The sequence below is a fragment of the Salmo salar genome, unplaced genomic scaffold (genome assembly GCF_905237065.1).
Source record: "Salmo salar unplaced genomic scaffold, Ssal_v3.1, whole genome shotgun sequence".
Taxonomy (NCBI): domain Eukaryota; kingdom Metazoa; phylum Chordata; class Actinopteri; order Salmoniformes; family Salmonidae; genus Salmo; species Salmo salar.
The window spans coordinates 434,161-458,995 of record NW_025550947.1 but is presented as its reverse complement, the minus strand read 5'-3'; the positions used below and the strand labels follow the sequence as shown (position 1 = coordinate 458,995).

General features: G+C 45.8%; 1 protein-coding gene across 1 annotated transcript in view; it reads right to left on the bottom strand.

Annotated features, from left to right (window-relative positions):
• LOC123740656 (fibronectin) overlaps positions 1–24,452 on the bottom strand; it is a 35,261-nt gene extending 10,809 nt beyond the window's left edge. Inside the window, exons 1-3 of the mRNA XM_045714190.1 lie at positions 24,326–24,452; positions 7,733–7,823; positions 2,090–2,359 (exon numbers count right to left, since the gene is read on the bottom strand). Coding sequence (XP_045570146.1) covers positions 2,090–2,359; positions 7,733–7,823; positions 24,326–24,328 — 364 coding nt within the window. The 5' untranslated portion in view covers positions 24,329–24,452. The remainder of the gene's footprint in view (positions 1–2,089; positions 2,360–7,732; positions 7,824–24,325) is intronic.
• Positions 24,453–24,835: the final 383 nt, after the last annotated feature.

Below are 24,835 nucleotides of genomic sequence, written 5' to 3'. Positions count from 1 at the left end.
CTGGGAGCTCCGGACTGTAGGGCGACTCTGGGAGCTCCGGACTGTAGGGCGACTCTGGGAGCTCCGGACTGTAGGGCGACTCTGGGAGCTCCGGACTGTAGGGCGACTCTGGGAGCTCCGGACTGTAGGGCGACTCTGGGAGCTCCGGACTGTAGGCCGTCTCACTCGGTTCCGGACTGTAGGCCTTCTCACTCGGTTCCGGACTGTAGGCCGTCTCACTCGGTTCCGGACTGTAGGCCGTCTCACTCGGTTCCGGACTGTAGGCCGTCTCACTCGGTTCCGGACAGTGGGCCGTCTCACTCGGTTCCGGACAGTGGGCCGTCTCACTCTGTTCCGGACAGTGGGCCGTCTCTCTTGGTTCCGGACTGTGGGCCGTCTCTCTACGGGGCACTATCGCCGGACACTCTGGACGAGGCACTGTTGCCGGACACTCTGGACGAGGCACTGTTGCCGGAAGTTCTGGACGAGGCACTGTTGCCGTGTTTTTGTATACGTGTGTTTGTTTTGGTTTTCCTTCTTTGTCCTAATAAAAGAAGATGAGTGTACATATTCCCGCTGCGTTTTGGTCCACTTCATACGATGACCGTTACAGGCGTGACATTTCCTATCGACAACAGTCCTATTTCGAAGTCCAGCTTCTTGGACTTCTTAGACACTTGTGCTGTACGATTAATCACTGTGGCTATAAATGCAACAAAATTCACTTTCTTCACAATGAGTGTATCCAGATCCCTCGATTGTCTTAATACACTATCAACTGGTTGCATTGCGTCCACCGACATATTGTAACATGGTTACCTCTTACCCCTTTGACTCTCTTCACCGCCTCCACATAGCAAATCTGCTGCACATCCCTGACCTTTGACACCTCGGCCTCCTTCACCCTAACAGGGCACGCAAGGAAGTCCGGAGTATGATCCCCACCACAGTTGCAACAGTTTCAATTGACAGATTCTTCAAAACCATACTTCTCCCGTCTGCAAACATTTGACACGTGACCATTTTCCCACAATGTAATGGTTTGGACACAAATGCCCTCACTGTACACCTCACATATCCAAGCTTCACATGTTCAGGTAGTCTCCTCAAACAACAATAGTATGGATAGGCTTGTCTCCTTCCACCATTTACCATACGGATCAGGCGACATGCACTGTCCACTCCTGTGATTTTCTGACTAAGGTACTCGTCAAATACGCAGTCCAACAAGAAATGCATTATTGGACCAGACCACAAAAACATCTCTCTCCCATCTTCCTTCTCTTATTCAGCGACAACAGAAAAACCTGTGAAACCCTCTGCACACCACCCATAGTCCATCTTGATTGGCCCTAACGATCAAACACCCTTGACACCCTTGTTGCACCCTCGACAACTACTATGATTATTATTATTTGACCATGCTGGTCATTTATGAACATTTTAACATCTTGACCATGTTCTGTTATAATATCCACCCGGCACAGCCAGAAGAGGACTGGCCACCCCTCATAGCCTGGTTCCTCTCTAGGTTTCTTCCTAGGTTTTTGCCTTTCTAGGGAGTTTTTCCTAGGGAGTTTTTCCTAGCCACCGTGCTTCTTTCACATGCATTGCTTGCTGTTTGTGGTTTTAGGCTGGGTTTCTGTACAGCACTTTGAGATATCAGCTGATGTACGAAGGGCTATATAAATACATTTGATTTGATTTCACGTGAACAGAAACTGTCCCAACATATTTAAAGTAACAGTATATAATAATTTAACCAACTTGTGCCCAACAGTGAAGGCTTAAGTAAAACATAGAGTTTATGAAAATAAAACAAATCTGATTAAATGTATATAACGTATACAAACTATACATCCACATTATTACGTAAATCATATTTCTAAATACATGTTTTAACAGGGTGTTGCACAACCTTTATGGATTTCAACACCAAACTGCATTATGAGATCTAGGGAATTCACCATCATATATTTGTGTACCTTTATATCCCATGCTGACACACATCCATTATGATTAGTTAATTTATATGAGTCATTTTGATTACTAGTCAAAGCTTAATTAACTTTGACACAAGAAATAACACTTAAGTAGGGTACTTCCTTACCTGTGGTGAATGTTGTTAACACCAGTTGACTTTGCTTTCCATTTTCCAGCACAGTGCAGACAGTGACTGAGTATTCAGTACCAGGTTTCAGGCCAGAGAGAGTGATGCTGTGTGAAGACGTGGTAGTGATGTGTCGTTCTGTCCCTGGACAGCGGTAGGAGATCTGGTAATGATGTTTGGTTTGGTTCAATCCTGGTGGCTGGCTCCAGCTAACAGCAGCTGATGTGGTCTCCACGGAATCAACATTCAGCTGGTCTGGAGCAGGAAGTACTAAGGGAAAATACATTATTGTCAGGGCTATAGTTTAACTCTAGAAATATATTACAGGAGGTTGAAAAGGCCAGCTTGCAATTTCTTTTGATATGGTAAGAAACAAGCTAAAGAAAATAGAAGTCACACAACAACAAGTTGTTCTACAATGTTTAAAATCCAATAACAAGGTGTGGATACCAAAAGTTGTTTTCAACTTATTTCAGAAGAAATAGGGAATTATTTAAGAAAAGTGCAAAGAGGCCAATATATTTGGCAGCAACTTTAAATCAATTAAGATAATGCTGTGATAAATCCTCTGCACAATAATATTATAATTTTAAACAATTTCATGGTATTTTAAGGTATTTCAAGGCACGTTATCTTTATACTGTAGATGCCGTTGTCTAATAAGGAGAGGGCTGCACGGCACAGACAAAAGATTAACGTAGATCCAGTTGCTAGGGAGGAAAGACTAGCCAGAAGAAAAGGAAGGTATTGTTTTCATGGTTTCATGCTACTGTCAGCAACAGAATAGGATATAATAGGATATAAAGCTGGGTGGATAACACTTAACATTAAGTTGCACTATTGCACTGTAGTTAATGTTTTACTGAACTGCAGTTAACGTATAACTAATGGATTATATTAGTTAACAAAATATTACACACACACACACAATTATGGATTAAAAATGGATCATGATTTATATTAGTTAATACCTACTTCACAAATACACTAGATATACAAAAGTATGTAGACACCCCTTCAAATTAGTGGATTTGGCTATTTCAGCCACACCCGTTGCTGACAGATGTATAAAATCAAGCACAAAGCCATGCAATCTCCATAGACAAACATTGGCAGTAGAATGGCCTTACCAGAGAGCTCAGTGACATTCAATGTGGCATTGTCATAGGATGCCACCTTTCCAACAAGCCAGTTTGTGGAATTTCTGCCCTGCTAGAGCTGCCCCGGTCAACTGTAAGTGCTGCTATTGTGAAGTGGAAAGTCTATGAGCAACAACAGCTCAGCCACGAAGTGGTAGGCCACTCACTACCGAGTTCCAAACTGCCTCTGGTAGCAACGTCCGCACAATAACAGTTCGTCGGGAGCTTCATGAAATGGGTTTCCATAGCCGAACAGCCGCACACAAGCCTAAGAGCCGGCTGGAGTGGTGTAAAGCTCGCCTCCATTGGACTCTGGAAGAGGGGAAACACGTTCTCTGGAGTGATGAATCACGCTTCACCATCTGGCAGTCCGATGGACGATTCTGGGTTTAGCAGATGCCAGGAGAACGCTACCTGCCTCAATGCATAGTGCCAACTGTACAGTTTGGTGGAGGCTAGGCCCCTGTCGTGTCTTTGGGCACCATTAAACTGAAGACATGTTTATCAAATAACTCCCTGTAAGTATTTTTACGCGATTAAACTGATTCATCGTTTAACTGTAATTAACTAGGAGATCGGGGCACCAAGGAAAATATTCAGATTACAAAGTTATAATTTTCCTAATATAACTTTCCTATATTATAACATTATATATTATATTATATTATAGTATCTGACCAATTATCTTCTGGTTTAAATGGTGTATTTTACCTCGCTCCAGTCTCATTCTAAACGTCGTAAATTGTTGTTATCTGCACGAACCCAGTCTTCACTAAGTCATCCATACATCAATTGTCTTAAAATCATTTATTTACTAAACTAAGTAATTCACAGAAAGCATACAAACAGTTATTGTTACAAAGAAATGGTAGAGTAATGTGCCCTAGTGGGCTAAACCGGCATGGCGGCTTGTTAAACAAAGGGTGATACAGGGCAGCTGAGGAGGCACAACAGAGTTGATAAATATTAACAATTGATATGCTAATCCTTTGCACATGAACGCTCCCTCATTCGGAAACAATTGCAATCAATATATATATATTTACGCTCAGTGTGTCGTCGGGATCCTTGTTGGAGAGTTTTTGTCCTGTTGGAGAGTTTTTGTCTGCGTTCTCTCTCTCTCGGTTAGAATGGATCTTTCAAAGCGACATCCGTTCATGTCGTTATAGAATGGATGTTTCGTCGGTCTTCGCGTTCAATGATACCGAATTTCTAGCTACAGACTATTAATTAATATCAAAGACTTGTTATTATTCTGTCGGTATCGATAGTCTAAAAGTTTAACCACGTGGTATGGTTAAAGTTCAGTAGAGGAATGCATGGTCAAACCTATTGGCCAACTTGTAATGGAGTGGAGGCCTGGTCTTAAGAAAGAAATTCTGCGTGGGGGTTTTATGCTGAACATAGAAAAGCTGTCACATGACGCCTTGTCCTGTCTGTGTCCCTGGGGGCGTGCCGATGACTGAGTTAAGCTTTGTACAGAAACACAATTCTCTCACATTAACATCAGTACATAGCATCTCAAAATATTCCAAATAGCTTTAATCTTATTAAATAATTTTATACAACCATTAGATGTAAGTCTCATCGCTGAGGCTAGTATATAAACCTTAGTATGGTAATATGGCCATATTGTCTCTAATGAGCCTCACAAAATTGTACCAAGGGAACCAGTTCGTAGCTGGATTCTTCACCAATCTTTTATACCTTCTCCAGAACATCAATGTCATTCGGTTCTCCAATTCTGTGAGGTGGAAGAATTATTTGTTCTCTCCATGAAAACACTCTGTCTCTTCATACTGGGGCCATGAGGCAGGACATTCTCCTTTGGAATTTTACGATCGCCTTCACACAGCCTTGTGTCAGAAGTATAGAGGTCGGGGGATGGTGCATAGAAAACCCAGAGGGCAACGTCATGACACCCCTTAGTTCCAGTAGTGGGAAATCTTAACGCTACAGCATACAATGACATTCTAGACGATTCTGTGCTTCCAACTTTGTGGCAACAGTTTGGGGAAGGCCTTTTCCTGTTTCAGGATGACAATGTCCCCGTACACAAAGCGAGGTCCATACAGAAATGGAAATCGAGAATGTGTTGAAGAACTTGACTGGCCTGAACTTGACTGGCCTGCACAGAGCCCTGACCTCAACCCCATGGAACATCTTTGGGATGAATTGGAAAGCCAACTGCGAGCCAGGCCTAATCACCCAACACCAGGGCCCGACCTCACTTATGCTCTTGTGGCTGAATGAAAGCAAGTCCTCGCAGCAATGTTCCAACATCTAGTGAAAAGCCTTCCGAGAAGAGTGGAGGCTATTTAAGCAGCAAAACATATTAATGCCAATGATTTTGGAATTAAATGTTCGATGAGCAGATGTCCACATACTGTTGGTCATGTAGCGTTTATAATACATTAGTTTGTTTAAGTTAATGATGAATGCAAAAGAGAACCTGATCATTCAGAATTCATGTTCAAAGGGAAGTTTACTGATGTATGTAATGCTGCATTTAAATTCTTAGTCTGCTTGCGATAGCAAAAAAGTTATTTTAGCCAAATATAAAAAGCAGGCAACAACACCAGCCTGTTTAAAGCATAGACCTATGATATGATGGAAAAAAATGTTTTATCCCAGAGCATTATTGTCCTTGTTTTTTCTCCTTATATCCTACTGATACATTCATAAAAGTATATTTTACGTGTAAAGGCTAATAAGCATACTGTCCTCCTTCACGTCACACACAGGTGAGGCGACGGTCGTTTTCCTTGTCATGGAGTAATAACAAATGTTAGACTTTGACCCTGTTGCAATGTATGTTGTCATGGTTACCCAACTGCTACAGCAAATAGACAGTGCAAAATACATTTCTCCTGTGGAATGCCCTGCTTTTATTTTGTCACACAACCCAAGCCTGAGCTATTTTCTGTAATTAGTTCACCATTACATTGTAAATAATTACATTGTTATGAGTTTCTTTTCCAGTAATAATGAATACAAACATTAAAAGTTATTAATGAACATAAACATTGTTTAGAAAGTTGCTTTTAGTTGCCTGGCTTGCTGGATTGACATATATTATACTGAACAAACATATGACTGCAGCACGCAACAATTTCAAAGATTTTACCGCTTTAAAAAAAAGGTAGCGGTGTGAATCAGAAAACCTGTCCGTATCTGGTCTCACAACCATTTGCCTCATGCAGCCAACACATCTCCTTTGCATAGAGTTGATCAGGCTGTTGATTGTGGCCTATGGTATGTTGTCCCACTCCTCTTCAATGGCTGTGCGAAGTTACTGGATATTGGTGGGAACTGGAACATGCTGTCGTACATGTCGACCCAGAGCATCCCAAACATGCTCACTGGGTGACATGTCTGGTGAGTATGCAGGCCATGAAAGAACTGGGACATTTTCAGCTTCCAGGAATTGTGTTCAGATCCTTGTGACATGGGGCCGTGCATTATCATGATGAAACATGAGGCGATGGTGGCAGATGAATGGCACGAGAATGGGCCTCAGAATCTCGTCAGTGTATCTCTGTGCATTCAAAATGCCATTGATAAAATGTAGTGGTGTTCGTTGTTCATAGCTTATGCCTGCCCATACCATAACCCCACTGCCACCATGCAGATTTTGTTCACGACTTTTACATCAGCAAGCCGTTCTCGCACACAAAACCTACACGCTGTCTGCCATCTGCCCGACACAGTTGAAACCGGGATTCATCTGTGAAGAGCACACTTCTCCAGCGTGCCTGTGGCCATCGAAGGTGAGCATTTGCCCACTGAAGTCGATTACGACGGCGAACTGCAGTCAGGTCAAGACCCTGGTGAGGACGATGCGCACGCGGATGAGCTTCCCTGAGATGGTTTATGAAGAAATGATTTGGTTGTGCAAACCCACACGTGGTCTGTGGTTGTGAGGCCGGTTGGGCTGCCAAATTCTCTGAAACAACGTCGGAGGCGTCTTATGGTAGAGGAATGAACATAAAATTCTCTGGCAACAGTTCTGGTGGACATTGCTGCAGTCAGTGTGCCAATTGCACACTCCCTCAAAACTTCAGACATCTGTGGGATTATTTTGTTTGACACAACTGTACATTTTCGAGTGGCCTTTTATTGTCCCCAGCACACTATACATGTTGCATTTATATTTTTGTTCAGTGTAAATTCATTTTTAAAATACAGCAGTTTTTGTGTTTTATACTTTTTCATAACGGCAAGGACAAGTTTAATGTCATACGACAATATAATGTTCATTATGTCACTGTGAAAACTGGCTCCAGACATGTCGATAGACCAACTGTAAACCAGCCTATACTTATAACCTATAAATAGTTTAGAAATGCTTATTAATAAATCATTTATGACAGTGTTACCAAGTCATATGTTATTGAAAGTGGAGTATGTCGTGGTAAATATTTACATTTCAGTCATTTAGCAGACATGAGGTGTAAGGCCAATGAATGGAGCTGGTATGAAGAACTTTAACAGGAGACAATACCTTGGGATGTTTCCCGGTTTCCTCCTGAGAACCCCTCCTCTGGTTTCGACTCATCTCTGACTTGTTTCAGTGGCTTTTCCTCTTCACAGTTCTATAAAAAGTAGAATTCACAGGTTAACATGTTTAATACATTATGATGTTGAATCTACAACTCTAGGTCTGTTGAGAATAAAGCACAACAGGATCAGAATTAGGGATATTGTCACGAGTTCCACCGAAGTCGGCTCCCCTCCTTGTTCGGTCGGCGTTCGGCGGTCGACGTCACCGGCTTTCTAGCCATCGCCGCTCCATGTTTCATTGTTCTATTTGTTTTGTCTTGTTCCCCGCACACCTGGTTTATATTCCCCAATCACACTGCATATATATATTCCTTTGTTCCCCCCCGTGTCTTTGTGTGGAATTGTTTTGTGTTACGTGTTTGTGTGACGCACCAGGCTGATTTCCCAGTTCCGTGTTTAATTCACGAAGTATGTTTATATGGTGAACCATTGCTTTTGGTACTGTTTTCGCGCTTTGCACTTATTGCCATTTGGCTGGAGGTTTTGACGCAGTTGCGTCCATCTGTTTTGTTTGCTCCTGCCTAAATAAAGTGTGCGCTTGTTCACAACTCTCTGCACCTGACTTCGCCACCAGTACGCACACCCGTGACAGAATTCCACACCCGCTATGGAGTCAGCAGGAGCAGATACCCCGGTCAGAGGAGTCGAGGAGCGTGTCCGAGAACACTCGGCTATGCTGCAACATCTCCGTGCCACGATGGATCGCGTTGTCCAGACCATGGACCGCTGGGAGAGACAGGAAGTCTCTCCAGCGCCTCGACCAGCGCAACCGGGGTTACCTCTATCCGTCCCTCCTGAATCCAGTCCCAGTGGGATGCGTCTCTCCTTTCCCAGGGAGTATGATGGGACGGCAGCACGGTGTCAGGGGTTCCTATTACAACTGGACCTATACCTGGCCACCGTTCACCCAGCTCCTTCGGGAAGGGAGAGGGTGTCTGCCCTCGTCTCGTGCCTCTCGGGGAGAGCTCTGGAGTGGGCAAACGCCATGTGGGGAGAAGGAGATGCGGAGTTGGACCATTTTGAGGAGTACACCAGCCGCTTCCGGGCCGTCTTCGACCATCCGCCCGAAGGTAGAGCGGCGGGGGAACGGCTCTTCCACTTGAGGCAGGGGATGAGGAGTGCCCTTATCGACCACTTCCGATGCAGCCTGCACGAGGACGTCCGACGGGAGTTGGCCTGCAGCGATGCCACCTTCATTTTTGACCAACTGGTGAATCTGTCCATCCGGTTGGATAACCTGCTGGTCACCCGCGGACGTCCAGAGAGGGCTCTGTCGGTTCCATCTTCCATCACCCCCGCTCCGGTGACAATGGAGCTGGGAGGGGCTGCGCTTAGGGAGGCTGGAGGAGGGGCCTTAACGTGCACCATCTGTGGCCGCAGAGGGCATACTAGCGGTCGGTGCCGGGTTGGTTCCTCTGGGAGTCGAGGTAGCAGGCAGGGCACTCTGGCGTCACCCCAGGTGAGTCTGCACCACTCTCATCCAGAGTCCTCTGTTGTCCACCTGTTTGTTTTCCCGCAATCCCAGCATAAGGCGCTCGTCAATTCAGGTGCGGCTGGGAATTTTAATCGACAGATCGTTCGCCCTTAGTTTAGGGATCCCCATTGTTCCTGTGGTTAGACCTTTCCCGGTAGACGCTCTGGATAGTCGACCATTAGGGTCCTGGTAGCCTACACTGGGTGTAATATTGGAGTAAATTGTCGTTGTGTGGCAGTAGCCTGCACTGGGTGTAATATTGGAGTAAAATGTCTTTGTGGGCCAGTAGCCGATACTGGGTGTAATATTAGAGTAAATTGTCGTTGTGTGTCAGTAGCCTACACTGGGTGTAATATTGGAGTAAAGTGTATTTGTGGGCCAGTAGCCTACACTGGGTGTGATATTAGAGTAAGTGTCCTTGTGGGCCAGTAGCCTACACTGGGTGTAATATTGGAGTAAATTGTCGTTGTGTGTGTCAGTAGCCTGCACTGGGTGTAATATTGGGGTAAAGTGTCCTTGTGGGCCAGTAGCCTACACTGGGTGTAATTGTAACGGCTGTCGTAGAGAGGGGACCAAAGCGCAGCGTGTTGATTGCTCATGATGAATATTTATTTTAACTCAGAACAATAAAGAAAAAATAACAAAGAGAAAAGGAAAGCGCACAGTTCTGTCAGGTACAGAAAACTAAACAGAAGACAACTACCCACAAACACAGGTGGAAAAACCCCTACTTAAGTATGATCTCCAATTAGAGACAATGAGGACCAGCTGCCTCTATTTGGAGATCATCCCAAAAAAACAACAACATAGAAATCTAGATCCTAAACATAGATATACAAAACATAGAAAAACACAATACACCCCGTCATGCCCTGACCTACTCTACCATAGAAAATAACATCTTACTATTGTTTGCTCGTGACAGTAACCCCCCCCCCCCCCCAAAGGTGCAGACTCCGATTGCCACAACAAAAAAAAAACAGAGGATAGGTTGGGTAACTCCTGTCTATGGCGGCTCTAGTGCAGTCCACATAACCTTATCCTCCAGCAGAGGAGGCGGCTCCGGTGCGTAACCCCCGCTCCACACTCTGGTTTAGTACCACCGGACCGTGGATCGTCATCAAAGGAACCGGACTGTAGATCATGGCTGGAGGTTCTGGGCTGCAGGCCATCGCTGAAGACTCCGGGCCGTCTCAGGAAGCTCCGGACTGCAGGCCGTCGCTGGAGGCTCCGGACTGGGGAGCGTCGCTGGAGGCTCCGCGCCATGGATCATCACTACAGGCTCCGCGCCATGGATCATCACTAAAGGCTCCGCGCCATGGATCATAACTAAAGGCTCCACGCCATGGATCATCACTAAAGGCTCCGCGCCATGGATCCTCACTGGAGGCTTTGTGCCATGGATCATCACTGGAGGCTTTGTGCCATGGATCATCACTGGTGGCTCCGGGCCATGGATTATCACTGGAGGCTTTGTGCCATGGATCATCTCTACAGGCTTCGTGCCATGGATTATCCCTACAGGCTCCGGGCCATGGATCATCACTGGAGGCTTCGTGCCATGGATCATCACTACAGGCTTCGGACCATAGATCATCACTGGAGGCTTCTTTCGTGGAGCTGGAATAGGTCTCACCGGACTAGGGAACGTCGCTGGAGGCTCCGGACTGGGAAACATAGCTGAGAGCTCTGGACTAGGGAACGTCGCTGGAGGCCGGGTGCGCAGAGCAGGCACAGGGTATACTGGGCCATGGAGGCGCACTGGAGGTCTGGAGCTTATTACTGGCACAACCCATCCTGGCTGGATAAGCCCCGTAGCCGGCAAGCGCGGGGCGTTGTAACAGGTCGCACAGGTTTGTGCTGGCGAACTGGGGGTACCGTGCGTTGTGCTGGCACAGGATAACCTGGGCCGAAGAGACGCACCGGAGACCAGGAACACTGAGCAGGCACAATCCTTCCTAGATGAATGCCAACTCTAGCACGGCAACTGTGGGGAGCTTGCACCGAGCGCACCGGGCTATAGCTGCACACTGGCGACACAGTGCGCATCCCCGCATAACACCATGCTTGCTCGATCACTCGCCCCCCCACGGTAAGCATGGGGAGTTGGCTCAGGTCTCCACCCTGACTCTGCCAATATCCCCGTGTGCCCCCCCAAAAAACATTTTGGGGCTGCCTCTTGTGCTTGCCTTGTTGCCAGGCTAGTTCCTCCTCTTCTCGAAAAAATAACAAAACGAAAGTGCACAGTTCTGTCAGGTACATAAACTAAACAGAAGACAACTACCCACAAACACAGGTGGAAAAAAACCCTACTTAAGTATGATCTCCAATTAGAGACAACGAGGACCAGCTGCCTCTAATTGGAGATCATCCCAAAAAACAACAGAAATAGAAAACTTGATCCTAAACATAGATATACAAAACATAGAAAAACCCAAAACACCCCGTCACGCCCTGACCTACTCTACCATAGAAAATAACATCTTACTATGGTCAGGACGTGACAGTAATATTGGAGTAAAGTGTCCTTGTGGGCCAGTAGCCTACACTGGGTGTAATATTGGAGTAAAGTGTACTTGTGGGCCAGTAGCCTACACTGGGTGTATTATAGGAGTAAAGTGTCCTTGTGGGTCAGTAGCCTACACTGGGTGTAATATTGGAGTAAAGTGTACTTGTGGGCCAGTTAGCCTACACTGGGTGTAATATTGGAGTAAAGTGTACTTGTGGGCCAGTAGCCTACACTGGGTGTGATATTGGAGTAAGTGTCCTTGTGGGCCAATAGCCTACATTGGGTGTAATATTGGAGTAAAGTGTCCTTGTGGGCCAGTAGCCTACACTAGGTGTAATATTGGAGTAAAGCATTTTTTATCTCTAAAACCCATTGTCCTGTCCTGTATGTATTCTGTCCTCCCCAATCAATCATACTCATTATTTGACATAGCTATGTACTTTGACCCAGTTGTGGTTCCACCTGCTCAGTCCCCCAGAACCACGAACACATTCCAAAATAATCAGATAATGCATAAAATGATCATATCTGGTGAAATTGAGAAAATACATTTTACATTTTATAGTCTTTGAGGGTGTAAACTGGATGAATACAAATATGATATATTGGTTTGTAAATAAGACGAGGGTAACACAATGTACTGAGAGATCACGAAATGTAAGACTGGAGTTGTTTCCTCATGTGTTATTAAAGACCAAACAAGCCCACATTCTGTCAACATCAGGATAGCCATTACCTTATTTGGACAAACAATTATGAACTAATAATAACTAATATACCACTGGACGAAAGGTTCAGATACAAGGTAACATGTGGTTAATTTAGGTTTATCCAGAAAACGTGTGGGTGGTTGGAAACAGGCAGTATGAGGAACTAAAGTTCAGTCAACTGAAAGTTCATGTTCCAGAATAGTGCACAGATTTTTAAATGTGAATAGTTTATCCAACAGGAGTATTGTGTTGCTGGTTGGGCAGAGTTTACACTTTTGGGACTATCCCATTGGTTCCTTTGTACTGGGTAAGCTAAGTAAAGAAAAAATATGAGCATTACCAGAGAGAGGTCAAAGACCAAACTGATCCTAGATCAGCACTCTTACTCTGGGATGCTTTGTGAATACAGGCTCTGGTCACATGTCCATGGATGGCACAATCCATCTAGTGGTCAATTCTGGTACTGCTTTAACTTTAGTTAATAGACAGAAAATAGTCCTTATCAGTAAAGTGTTTTTACTGTGCTATGACAACTATTAACTGACACAATTTAGAAGGAAAACACTGGAGTTACTATTAGTACATTACAACACTTAGTAATACAGTATACCTGACAAGTAAATGACATACCTGGATCCCAGTATATAGATGTATTTAATCAGTAGAATGAACACTGTCACGACAGTGACGGATGGTGGCGCCCCTCCTCGGCCGGGCGGAGCTCGGCGGTCGTCGTCGCCGGCCTACTAGCTACCATCGATCCCTTTTTGTTTCACTTTCGTTTGGTTAGGTCTAGGTAGGCACACACCTGTTTTGGGTTAGTCATTAGTAAGGGGGGGGTTATTTAGGTTAGCGTAGGATGTATGTGGTTGTACGTGATTGTGTTGCTTGTCCGGGTTTTGTGTGTTCGTAAGAACGTGTATTTAGTTTTTCCTTCTGCCAGTGGTTTCTTTTATTTTGTGTACACCACCGCAGAATCGTTCAGGGCTGCGCCCCTATACCTTGTCGACCACGTACAGTGCTTCAAATAAAGAAGGGTGGTCACGAACTCTCTCTGTCTCCTGCGCCTGACTCTACCTCTCCTGTTGTTCCTCGAGCCAGCCCGTGACAGAAATCACGTACCGTAACTAAATGGAGTCAGCAGGAGCTTCAGCGCCAGCCATGTCCATGGAGGAAACCGTCGACCAACACTCCACCCTGCTCCACCGGCTGGGGAACGCCATGGATCAGGTGTTGGCGCGCCTGGAGAGCTGGGACCGACGCGCTCTCGGCCCCCCTGAACTCGGCAGGCCAACAGCCTGCGCCCCCACCAGCACCCACAGCACCCAGTACCAGTGGGGTGAAACTCGCTCCCCCAGGGAGTACGATGGAAACGGCCGCTGGGTGTAAGGGCTTCTTGCTCCAGTTGGAGTTATACCTGGCGACCGTTCGTCCCTCTCCCTCGGGGAGGAGAGCGTCAGCGTCCTCGTCTCCTGCCTCACGGGTAAGGCCCTGGAATGGGCAAACGCCGTGTGGGACAGTCCGGACTCAGCCAGGGACAACTACCCAGAGTTCACCCGCCGCTTTCGGGCAGTATTCGATCATCCCCCGGAGGGGAGAGCGGCGGGTGAGCGGCTGTTTCACCTGAGGCAGGAGACGAGGAGCGCGCAGGACTTCGCTCTCGAGTTCCGGACCCTGGCCGCGGGAGCAGGGTGGAATGAGAGGGCCCTTATAGATCACTACCGTTGTAGTTTGAGGGAGGACGTCCGCCGGGAATTAGCCTGTCGGGACACGACCCACACACTGGACCAACTGGTGGATCTGTCCATCCGACTGGACAATCTGCTGGCCGCCCGCGGACGTCCGACCCGGGCCCTGCTCATTCCACCCTCCAGTCCTCCTGCTCCCACGCCTATGGAGATAGGGGGGCAGCAGCCAGGAAGACTGGAGGGGGAGGTCGCTCCTGCACCTCATGTGGTCGCAGAGGGCACACTGTGGACCGGTGCTGGGGAGACTCCCCTAGGAGTCCAGAGGGCAGGCAGAGCGCTCCTTTGACACCTCAGGTGAGTCAGCACCAGCCTCACCCAGAGCCCCCTGTCCGTCACATGTATGTGTCAGTGTCCTTTCCTTGTTTCTCCCCTCACTCCCGGTTTAAGGCGCTAGTCGATTCAGGCGCAGCAGGGAGTTTTATGGACCGTGGGGTCGCGGCTAAGTTAGGGATTCCCCTGGTCCAGTTGGACCAACCCTTCCCCGTGCACGCCCTAGACAGTCGACCACTAGGGTCAGGGCTGGTCAGGGAGGTCACTGTGCCTCTGGTCATGGTAATGCGGGGGGTCATGAGGAATGGATTAGTCTTTTCCTCATCGATTCCCCAGCATTTCCAGTGGTTCTAGGGATTCCCTGGCTAGCCACTCACAACCCTAAGATTTCGTGGGGACAGAGGGCTCTTAAGGGGTGGTCAAATGAGTGCTCGGGCAGGTGCATAGGAGTTTCCATCGGTGCGACTACGGTGGAGAGTCCAGACCAAGTATCCACCGTGCACATTCCCTCAGAGTATGCCGATTTGGCTATCGCCTTCAGTAAAACGAAGGCGACCCAATTACCACCTCATCGACGAGGAGACTGTGCGATAAACCTCCAGGTGGGCGCTGCCCTTCCTCGTAGTCACGTTTATCCCCTGTCTAAGGAGGAAACAGCGGCTATGGAGACATACGTCACTGAGTCCTTGAGGCAGGGATACATTCGGCCATCTCACTCACCCGTCTCCTCGAGCTTCTTTTTCGTGAAGAAGAAGGAGGGAGGTCTGCGCCCGTGCATTGACTATAGAGGTCTAAATGCCATCACAGTGGGTTTCAGTTACCCACTACCTCTCATCGCCTCGGCGATGGAGTCATTTCACGGGGCGCGCTTCTTCACGAAATTGGATCTCAGGAGCGCATATAATCTGGTGCGTATCCGAGGAGGGGACGAGTGGAAAACGGCATTTAGTACCACATCTGGCCATTATGAGTACCTCGTCATGCCGTATGGGTTAAAGAATGCTCCCGCAGTCTTTCAATCCTTTGTGGATGAGATTCTACGGGACCTGCTCGGTCAGGGTGTAGTGGTGTACATCGATGACATTCTGGTCTACTCCACTACACGCGCCGAGCATGTGTCTCTGGTGCGTAAAGTGCTTGGGCGACTGGTGGAGCATGACCTATACGTCAAGGCTGAGAAATGTGAGTTTTCCAAACCAGCCGTCTCTTTCTTGGGGTATCGCATTTCCTCATCAGGGGTAGTGATGGAATGTGACCGCGTTTCAGCCGTGCGTAATTGGCCGACTCCCACCACGGTGAAGGAGGTGCAGCGGTTTTTGGGATTTGCCAATTACTACCGGAGGTTTATCCGGGGCTTTGGTCAGGTGGCGGCTCCCATTACCTCACTGTTGAAGGGGGGCCCGGTGCGGTTGCAGTGGTCCGCGGAGGCGGACAGGGCCTTTAGTCGTCTGAAGGTTTTGTTCACCGACGCTCCGGTGCTGGCGCACCCGGACCCCTCTTTGCCCTTCATAGTGGAGGTGGACGCGTCCGAGGCTGGGGTAGGAGCCGTGCTGTCCCAGCGCTCGGGCGCCCCCAAAGCTCCGCCCCTGCGCCTTCTTCTCTAGGAAGTTGAGTCCGGCGGAGCGTAACTATGATGTGGGGGACAGGGAGCTGTTGGCTGTGGTCAGAGCCCTGAAGGTGTGGAGACATTGGCTTGAGGGGGCACGTCACCCTTTTCTCATCTGGACTGACCACCGCAATCTGGAGTACATCCGGGCGGCGAGGAGACTGAACCCGCGTCAAGCCAGGTGGGCGATGTTCTTTACGAGATTTCGGTTTAACATCTCGTATATCCCAGGTTCCCGGAACACTAAGGCCGACGCACTGTCTCGTCTCCATGACGCCGAGGAACGGTCCACCGATCCCACTCCCATACTTCCAGCCTCCTGCCTGGTGGCACCGGTGGTCTGGGAGGTGGACGCGGACATCGAGCGGGCGTTACGGACGGAGCCTACTCCTCCGCAGTGTCCAGTGGGTCGTAAGTACGTTCCGCTCGATGTTCGCGATCGGCTGATTCGGTGGGCTCACACGCTTCCCTCCTCGGGTCACCCAGGGGTTGAGCGGACAGTGCGTGGTCTTAGTGGGAGATACTGGTGGCCCACCTTGGTGAGGGACGTGAGGCACTATGTCTCCTCCTGTTCGGTGTGCGCTCAGAGTAAGGCTCCCAGGCACCTGCCTAGAGGGAAATTACAACCCCTCCCGGTTCCACAACGACCATGGTCCCACCTGGCGGTGGATTTCTTGACCGATCTCCCGCCGTCTCAGGGCAACACTACGATCCTGGTCGTTGTGGACCGGTTTTCTAAGTCCTGCCGTCTGCTTCCGTTACCCGGTCTTCCTACGGCCCTGCAGACCGCAGAAGCCTTATTCACCCACGTCTTCCGGCACTACGGGGTGCCCGAGGATATCGTCTCAGATCGAGGCCCCCAGTTCACGTCCAGAGTGTGGCGGGCGTTTATGGAGCGACTGGGGGTTTCGGTCAGTCTGACCTCGGGGTTTCACCCCGAAAGTAATGGGCAGGTGGAAAGGGTAAACCAGGAGGTGGGCAGGTTCCTGCGGTCCTACTGCCAGGACCGGCCAGGGGAGTGGGCAAGGTTCGTGCCATGGGCCGAAATGGCTCAGAACTCTTTGCGCCACTCCTCCACCAACATATCACCATTCCAATGTGTGTTGGGTTATCAGCCGGTCCTGGGGCCATGGCATCAGAGCCAGACGGAGGCCCCTGCGGTGGAGGAATGGGTTCAGCGCTCAAGGGAGACCTGGAACGCTGTGCAGGAATCCCTGGAACGAACCAGGGTACGACAAAAAGCGAGCGCTGACCGGCACCGCAGCGAGGCCCCGGTGTTCACCCCAGGTGAGAGAGTCTGGCTCTCGACCCGGAACCTGCCCCTCCGCCTGCCCTGCCGGAAGCTGGGTCCGCGGTTTGTGGGGCCATTTAAAGTCCTGAGGAGAATAAACGAGGTGTGTTACAGATTACAACTTCCTTCTTATTATCGCATTAACCCCTCGTTTCATGTGTCTCTCCTCAGGCCGGTGGTAGCTGGTCCGCTGCAGGAAAATGAGGTACGGGAGGTCCCTCCACCCCCCTGGACATCGGGGGGGCCCCGGCGTACACAGTCCGGTCCATCTTGGACTCCAGACGCCGGGCGAGGGGCCTGCAGTACCTCGTGGACTGGGAGGAGTACGGCCCGGAGGAGAGGTGCTGGGTACCGGTGGAGGACATACTGGACCCAGCGCTCATCCGGGAGTTCCACAGCCTCCATGCGGATCGCCCTGCGCCTCGCCCTCCGGGGCGTCCTCGAGGCCGGCGTCGGCGCGCTGCGGGAGCCGCGCGTCAGGGGGGAGTACTGTCACGACAGTGACGGATGGTGGCGCCCCTCCTCGGCCGGGCGGAGCTCGGCGGTCGTCGTCGCCGGCCTACTAGCTACCATCGATCCCTTTTTGTTTCACTTTCGTTTGGTTAGGTCTAGGTAGGCACACACCTGTTTTGGGTTAGTCATTAGTAAGGGGGGGTTATTTAGGTTAGCGTAGGATGTATGTGGTTGTACGTGATTGTGTTGCTTGTCCGGGTTTTGTGTGTTCGTAAGAACGTGTATTTAGTTTTTCCTTCTGCCAGTGGTTTCTTTTATTTTGTGTACACCACCGCAGAATCGTTCAGGGCTGCGCCCCTATACCTTGTCGACCACGTACAGTGCTTCAAATAAAGAAGGGTGGTCACGAACTCTCTCTGTCTCCTGCGCCTGACTCTACCTCTCCTGTTGTTCCTCGAGCCAGCCCGTGACAAACACATGGTACATATGGAACAGAATGGAAGCAAACATAGAACACGGCTGCATTTCAAATGTATTGATAGCTGTAAAAACTTAAATGAAAACAGTATCTTGTTAACTTGTTATGTGCACACCATAATGGTAAAAATTGTAAATATGGTAAAGAAAAAAATATAGAAACAACAGTTAGAGCCTACTAGACCACAGTTCCTCTCCCCTGGGCCTGATGAATGGTGAACACATAGCTCTGGTCTCTTTAAATACATTAATACATCGTTCAATGTAGTTTTTTAAATTTTGTTTGTTTTTTTAAATATTTATTACAAAAAACACAAGGAAGGGGTAACATTAAAGTATTAGAACATGAAGGACAAACAATACAGCATCAAGACACTATCAGACATGTATCAGTCTTTCCACAACAGAGCCATCCTTATGTGTGAGGGTGTGTGTGCATGATAGTGATATAAAATATATCTCATAGTTTCCTTTTTCATGATCACAATCTTGTGAAACCTGAACCCTCCAAGATCCCTCCCGGAAGAAAAAATTAAAAATACAATTAATTCCATTCCCCACCCCCAAGAACGCGCCAACAACCAAGAGAATGAACTAAAGAGAAAAAAGGAAAAAACTGAAGAAAACAGCAAACAATGCTAAAAAATATAACAAAGTAATACATTTTAAAACAAAGGACATCAAGGACAACTGAAATCATAACAGCAATGCCAACTGTTACATGTATGTATATGTTCTTGTATGTGTTTATTTGAATGAGAGTGTGTGTATATGCATGTGTACAAACACCTGAACGGCATCAGCCTCAGGCAAACTGGCATTAGTTGTAAAAACACTGCCACTTAGTGTCATTCAAATGTACTTTTATTATGTTTTATTTTGACTTTTCTGTTTCCTTTATCTTCTGACCATCATTCTCTCTCTCACACAGCAACTCCACTCCCACTTGTCTCCAATTCTACATACCAACCCTCAGCTTCCCTCAGCTCATCCCATCTATCTCTGCTGGCCACCCACTTCGTGTTTCTACGCAACACATATCTTTCAATTATGCTGTGATGTTTAACATACAATTTCTATCTAATCGAATAGAATCAACAGATTGCGTGTTGAAGATTAATATACTAATACCCTTAGTAAAAGTATTTGTGATTGACTGACCCAGTCTCTCCAGATCTCCTAACAGTACTATTTCTAGGGTCAATTTTAGATCAATGCTATGCATTTTCAGCCATTCCTGAACCTGACACCAGAAACAGGCTACCTGATGGCAATACCAAAATAAATGGTCTATTTATTCTGTATTCTCACAACAAAATCTGCAGAGCTTCGATGATTTTATGCCCCAAATATTCAACATTTTGTTGGTGGCAAGAATTCTACATAATAATTTTAGCTGAAAAGCGCGAAGTCTTGAATCTTGCGTTGTTTTATATATCAACTCATACACCCTGTACCATGGAATCGGTACACCAAAAATCTCTTCCCAACTATTTTGCAATCTGTATGGCACAGTTGTCAACATCCTGGTCCTCAAATGAAACTGGTATACTTTCCTCTTTACGCTATTTTTATTCCGCCGGCAGTTTTGATCCTTTATATTGGGCAGACAGACCAGTTCCGTACCTCCTCCCGCTGCCACCCGCCTCCTCCATTTTTGGGGCAATGCTGTAATCAATTGGTTGTACTCTTGGATTGAGTAGACCTTCCCGTACAATTCTGATAACTCCATGAAGGACATAACTCTACCACTACAATTTACAATATCATTTAACAAAATACCCTTTTCAAACATCTTTCCCATAAATACAGGTATTTTATCAATCAGCACATTTGAGTTCAGCCGTAATATTTGTTGTATCTTTTCAGGGGGATGAAATTGAAATTGTAGCCAGCTCTGCAATGCTTGTTTGAAAAAGACTGATATTTTGAAAAAAGTATCATTTTCAATTAATCTAAAATGAGACATGGCAATCTGCACAAAGGCAAAAAGGCCATTTTTAAACAATGGATGAGCTTTTCTTATTAATCTACTTGAGAACCATTTAGGGTTCAAGTAAAACTTTTGAATAAATTAAGCTTTTAGAGATATATATTATATTTAATCATCTCAACCCACCCAATTCATATTCATTATACAGATAGGCTCGTTTTATTTTGTCTGGTTTAGCGTCCCAGATAAAGCGAAATATTTTTTGCTCATATGATTTGAAAAATGATTCATCAGGAGTAGGCAGCACCATAAGTAAGTGAGTAAACTGAGATATGACTAAGGAGTTAATCAGGGCAATTTTTCCATAAATAGACAGGTATTTACCTCTCCATGATTGCAGGATCTTGTCTATTTTTACAAGTTTTCTATTGAAATTCATTGTGGAGAGCTTATTTATATATTTTGTGATATGAATACCGAGTATGTCTACTTCACCATCAGCCCCATTTTATAGGTAAGCTGCAGGGTAATGTAAAAGTTGTATTTTTTAAGGATCCAATATGTAATATTGTACACTTATCATAATTAGGTTTTAGTCCAGAGAGTACAGAAAAGTTATCTAGATCTTTAATGAGACATTGCAGGGATCTAGCTTGCGAACTTAACATAAAACTTGAGTCATCGGCATAAACAAAAGAAATCACGTTCGAATATAACACTGTCGGTGCCGTCACACATTGAAACAATAGTTCTGTTGATACTGTACCTGACCTAACTTTCATCATCCTCAGAACTTTATTATACAACCATGAGTAATGAAACTAGATAAAACAGTAGCTACATGTCTTGTAAGGGTAGCCTAGGCTATCTTCTCTATGAAACATATTTTTACTTTTGGAAATTTGGTACATTTTCTCTATAATTTAGCATAGAGTGGGACATACAGATATGACATACAGTGGGACATACAGATATGACATACAGATATGTCACGGTCCCTCCTCTGCAGTGCAGGGGCGGTTCCTCCTGCAGGCAGAGGAGGGTCGTTAGTGATTGGAGCCACCTGGGCTCAGGGTATTTAAACTGCTTCACTAACCTCTCGCTCTCTCTCTCTCTCTGCTCCTCCAGGTATGATCCTGTTTTGTTTGTTCCTTTGTAGTTTTACATAGTTTCCACTCAGTCATATTCACACACACAGATTCATGCATCCATGCACTTTACATACACCCTACATTATGACATTTCCACACCTCATTCCTTTTTCTTTGTTTAAAGTTAGTAGTTTTTTGGTTTACAATAAAGAACCTTTTGATTGGCCTATTCCTGTTGTTCATGTCCCCTCATTTTTGCCACAGGCTATGAGCCGGCCTGTGACAGATATGACATACAGATATGAGTGGGACATGCAGATATGAGTGGGACATGCAGATATGAGTGGGACATACAGATATGAGTGGGACATACAGATATGAGTGGGACATGCAGATATGAGTGGGACATACTGTGGGACATAGTGTACAGACTAACAACATGAATCATGGACAAATAGATAAAACTGAGTGTTTATATTTATGTAGATTTAGACCATTGTTTTCCCACCAAAGAAATTATGACACTTCCTGAATGTGGTGTCATTTTAGGAAAGGGTGGTTTTCTTAAATGGAGATTTACAACAAACTAACAGGGTGGAAATTGATATCAGGGACACAGTGAACATCTTAAACACAATAATAATTAATACAATAATACAAATAAATTAACTAGGACTATAAAATTAATGAAGTAACTTCTTGTGGAAGTTGATGACAAACACCCCGGGATATGGCAAAAACAACTACATCCACCGAAGAAAAGTGTTCATAATACATACAATTCCCTTTCAAGATCCATATTTTTGTGTTTTTAAGAACACCGGACCATATATTTAAAGCCTTTTGGAATCCACAATTTAAACTAAAATAAGTGATATTTCCTGGAGACAGAAAACGCAACGCATTGTAGAAATGACCCAGGCCTAGGCTGGACACCAATCCGCCCGTCATGGCTAGATGGGATACAGTTTATGTATAATTGCCATCAAAGATGTATCCCTTCTAGGGCAAACTTCCCAACCTGCCCCAACCATAGAGCATGATAGAGGCCTCTAGTGGCCAAAAATCTGTTAGAATGGCAGTGCCATTTTTATTTATTTTTTCCTTTATTTAACTAGGAAAGTCAGTTAAGAACAACTTATTTACAATGACAGCCTAGGAATAGTGGGTTAACTGCCTTGTTCAGGGGCAGAACAACAGATTTTTACCTTGTCGGTTTGAGCCACCAACCTCTCAGTTACTGGCCCAACACTCTAACACCTAGGCTACCTGCCATTCCATTGAGGGATGCCATCATATTAATGTAGTTAACTGGGTGGGACTTCCAACTTCACTGGCTGAAGAAGAAAATGTTCTACTTTAAAATGGAGATGGCCTTATCGGTGCTGTCCATGATATCAGAGATGATAAATGGCATAGATACGAAGATGAGTCCTCTATCTCCATGGTCCCAACTTAAATATAGATGGCAGTGTTTACCATTTTTTTCACATCCATTTTGTCCGGGTTGACTGGGAGCACCTGCTACGGGAAGTCATAGGCCATGTCTGAAATCTGTATTGTCAACTAATTACTAAAACTACACATTGTACTAATCGTACTACATTCTATTTAGAACGTACTGTTTAGTAAAAATTAATGCAGTAAGTAACATTATTAATACTAGGCTCACCATTCATTTGGGTACACTTCCTCAAGTGTGGAGCTTAATCTACCAAAGCCTAAATTAGTATAAAATCATGGCATTTAAAGCACTCGATTTTTGAAATGTTACATTCTTTTCCAAATTTCACAAAACTCCCTATTTTCACATGCGTTTAATTAGCAGGCATATTAGGTAAGTATGGGTATACGGACAGCACACTGTAAAAATGTCATGAAACTCAATTAGGCCTATAGCGCACTCAATGACATTACCGCCTATCAAAGTTGGGAAGAAATAAACTGTATACTGTTAGGGTTTAACAACTATTTGTTTGCATAACCAATATAATACAACTATTTAAACCTATATAATAAAATTGGTTGTGGTGCATAACTTATGAATACTAATGCTAAACATAAGAGGTTTATATTGTATTAACATAGATTGAGCAACATATGGACATGACTAACTGGAGGGTTGCTGGCTAGTAGTGTAGGCTGAGTAGACTCGTGACACACACACACACACAATGCCTGGTTGTGGGGCCGCTCAAGGACAGGTGTACGGGAGGGGCTGGTAGAATGGAAGATAGCTGTAGCACAAAAGCAGAAACTGTCCTAACTGTAGCATAAAAACAGACACTGTCCTTGGGTGTCTGACTCTCGGGTACACACACGAAGATAAGCTAGAAGACAACTATGCTTGGCAACAAAGATGCGTCTAGAGGCTGGGACCAGCCTGCACGCCAACGATAGGCTGGAGTAAGTCTAAACCACACCCAAGCCTCTACTATGACAGGCCCTCAGGGAGAGGGAACTACGTCTGTCAAGAAGTATTTAAGGAAGAACTTATGATGTCATTTCAGTTCTCTGTTTGCCCTGCGAGGTGTTACAGTGAACCCGTATATACGAAGATTGCATTTACCATTTATTCTGCTTGACTAATTCTATTAATAAACAGCTGAAAATATATTCAGTAGCCTAGTGTTAAATTTTGTTCTGATACCAGAATTGAATTGACGCAGCCCTTACAAAACACACGAGTGTCTATTGTTTCTTTCAACATAAGAATGTATTATTTTTGGATAAATATATGAATATATCGGCTTAATAGAATACATCTCAGCGTCAGATCGCTTTGTAAAAGAGAATACCTTTCGTAGACTTGTGCGCCCCCCGCCATACTGGGCCTAGTTAGGTATTTACCTGCCGTTTATTAGAAATAAGTTGAAAATCGGGCTTATTATCTTCACATTTCGTTGGGATATATAAGAATTGACTCCTAAATGATATTACACCTGACTTAAATAATTAAAATATGAACCTACCATTTCTCTTGCTGTCGAGCAGACTCACTAGAAGCCACAGTAAAGAGTTGTCGAATTTACTTTCAGTTTCTTACCGGAAAGAACTTCGACCCGCCATCCCTTTTGGCATATGCCGCAAACTGTATTTAAATATTTATTCTCCATTAAAATATTTGATCAAGTTGAAATGTATTCAACTCGTGGTTAAATGCTGGTAACACACAAAAAAACAGAGACCAGAAAACAACATACAGTCTTCTTATTAGCTTTTTTGTCATCCCCGTGACAATTGTAATCACCCCTTTTTCCTCTAGGTGGAAGCAGAGGACTTTGTGGAGCTGATGGTCCTAAATTGTTTTCAGAAGGAACAGACCTACAATTCATTATGTTCATTGCATTTATGATAAAAAGAGATTGGTCACAGAGATTAAATTACAGAATTCATTTTCTCTCAAGCTGCTCTTTCTACACCTTTCTTCTTCTCTCTTTCATCTCTCTCTCTCCCTCATCCTAGTTTCTATTCCCTCTCTA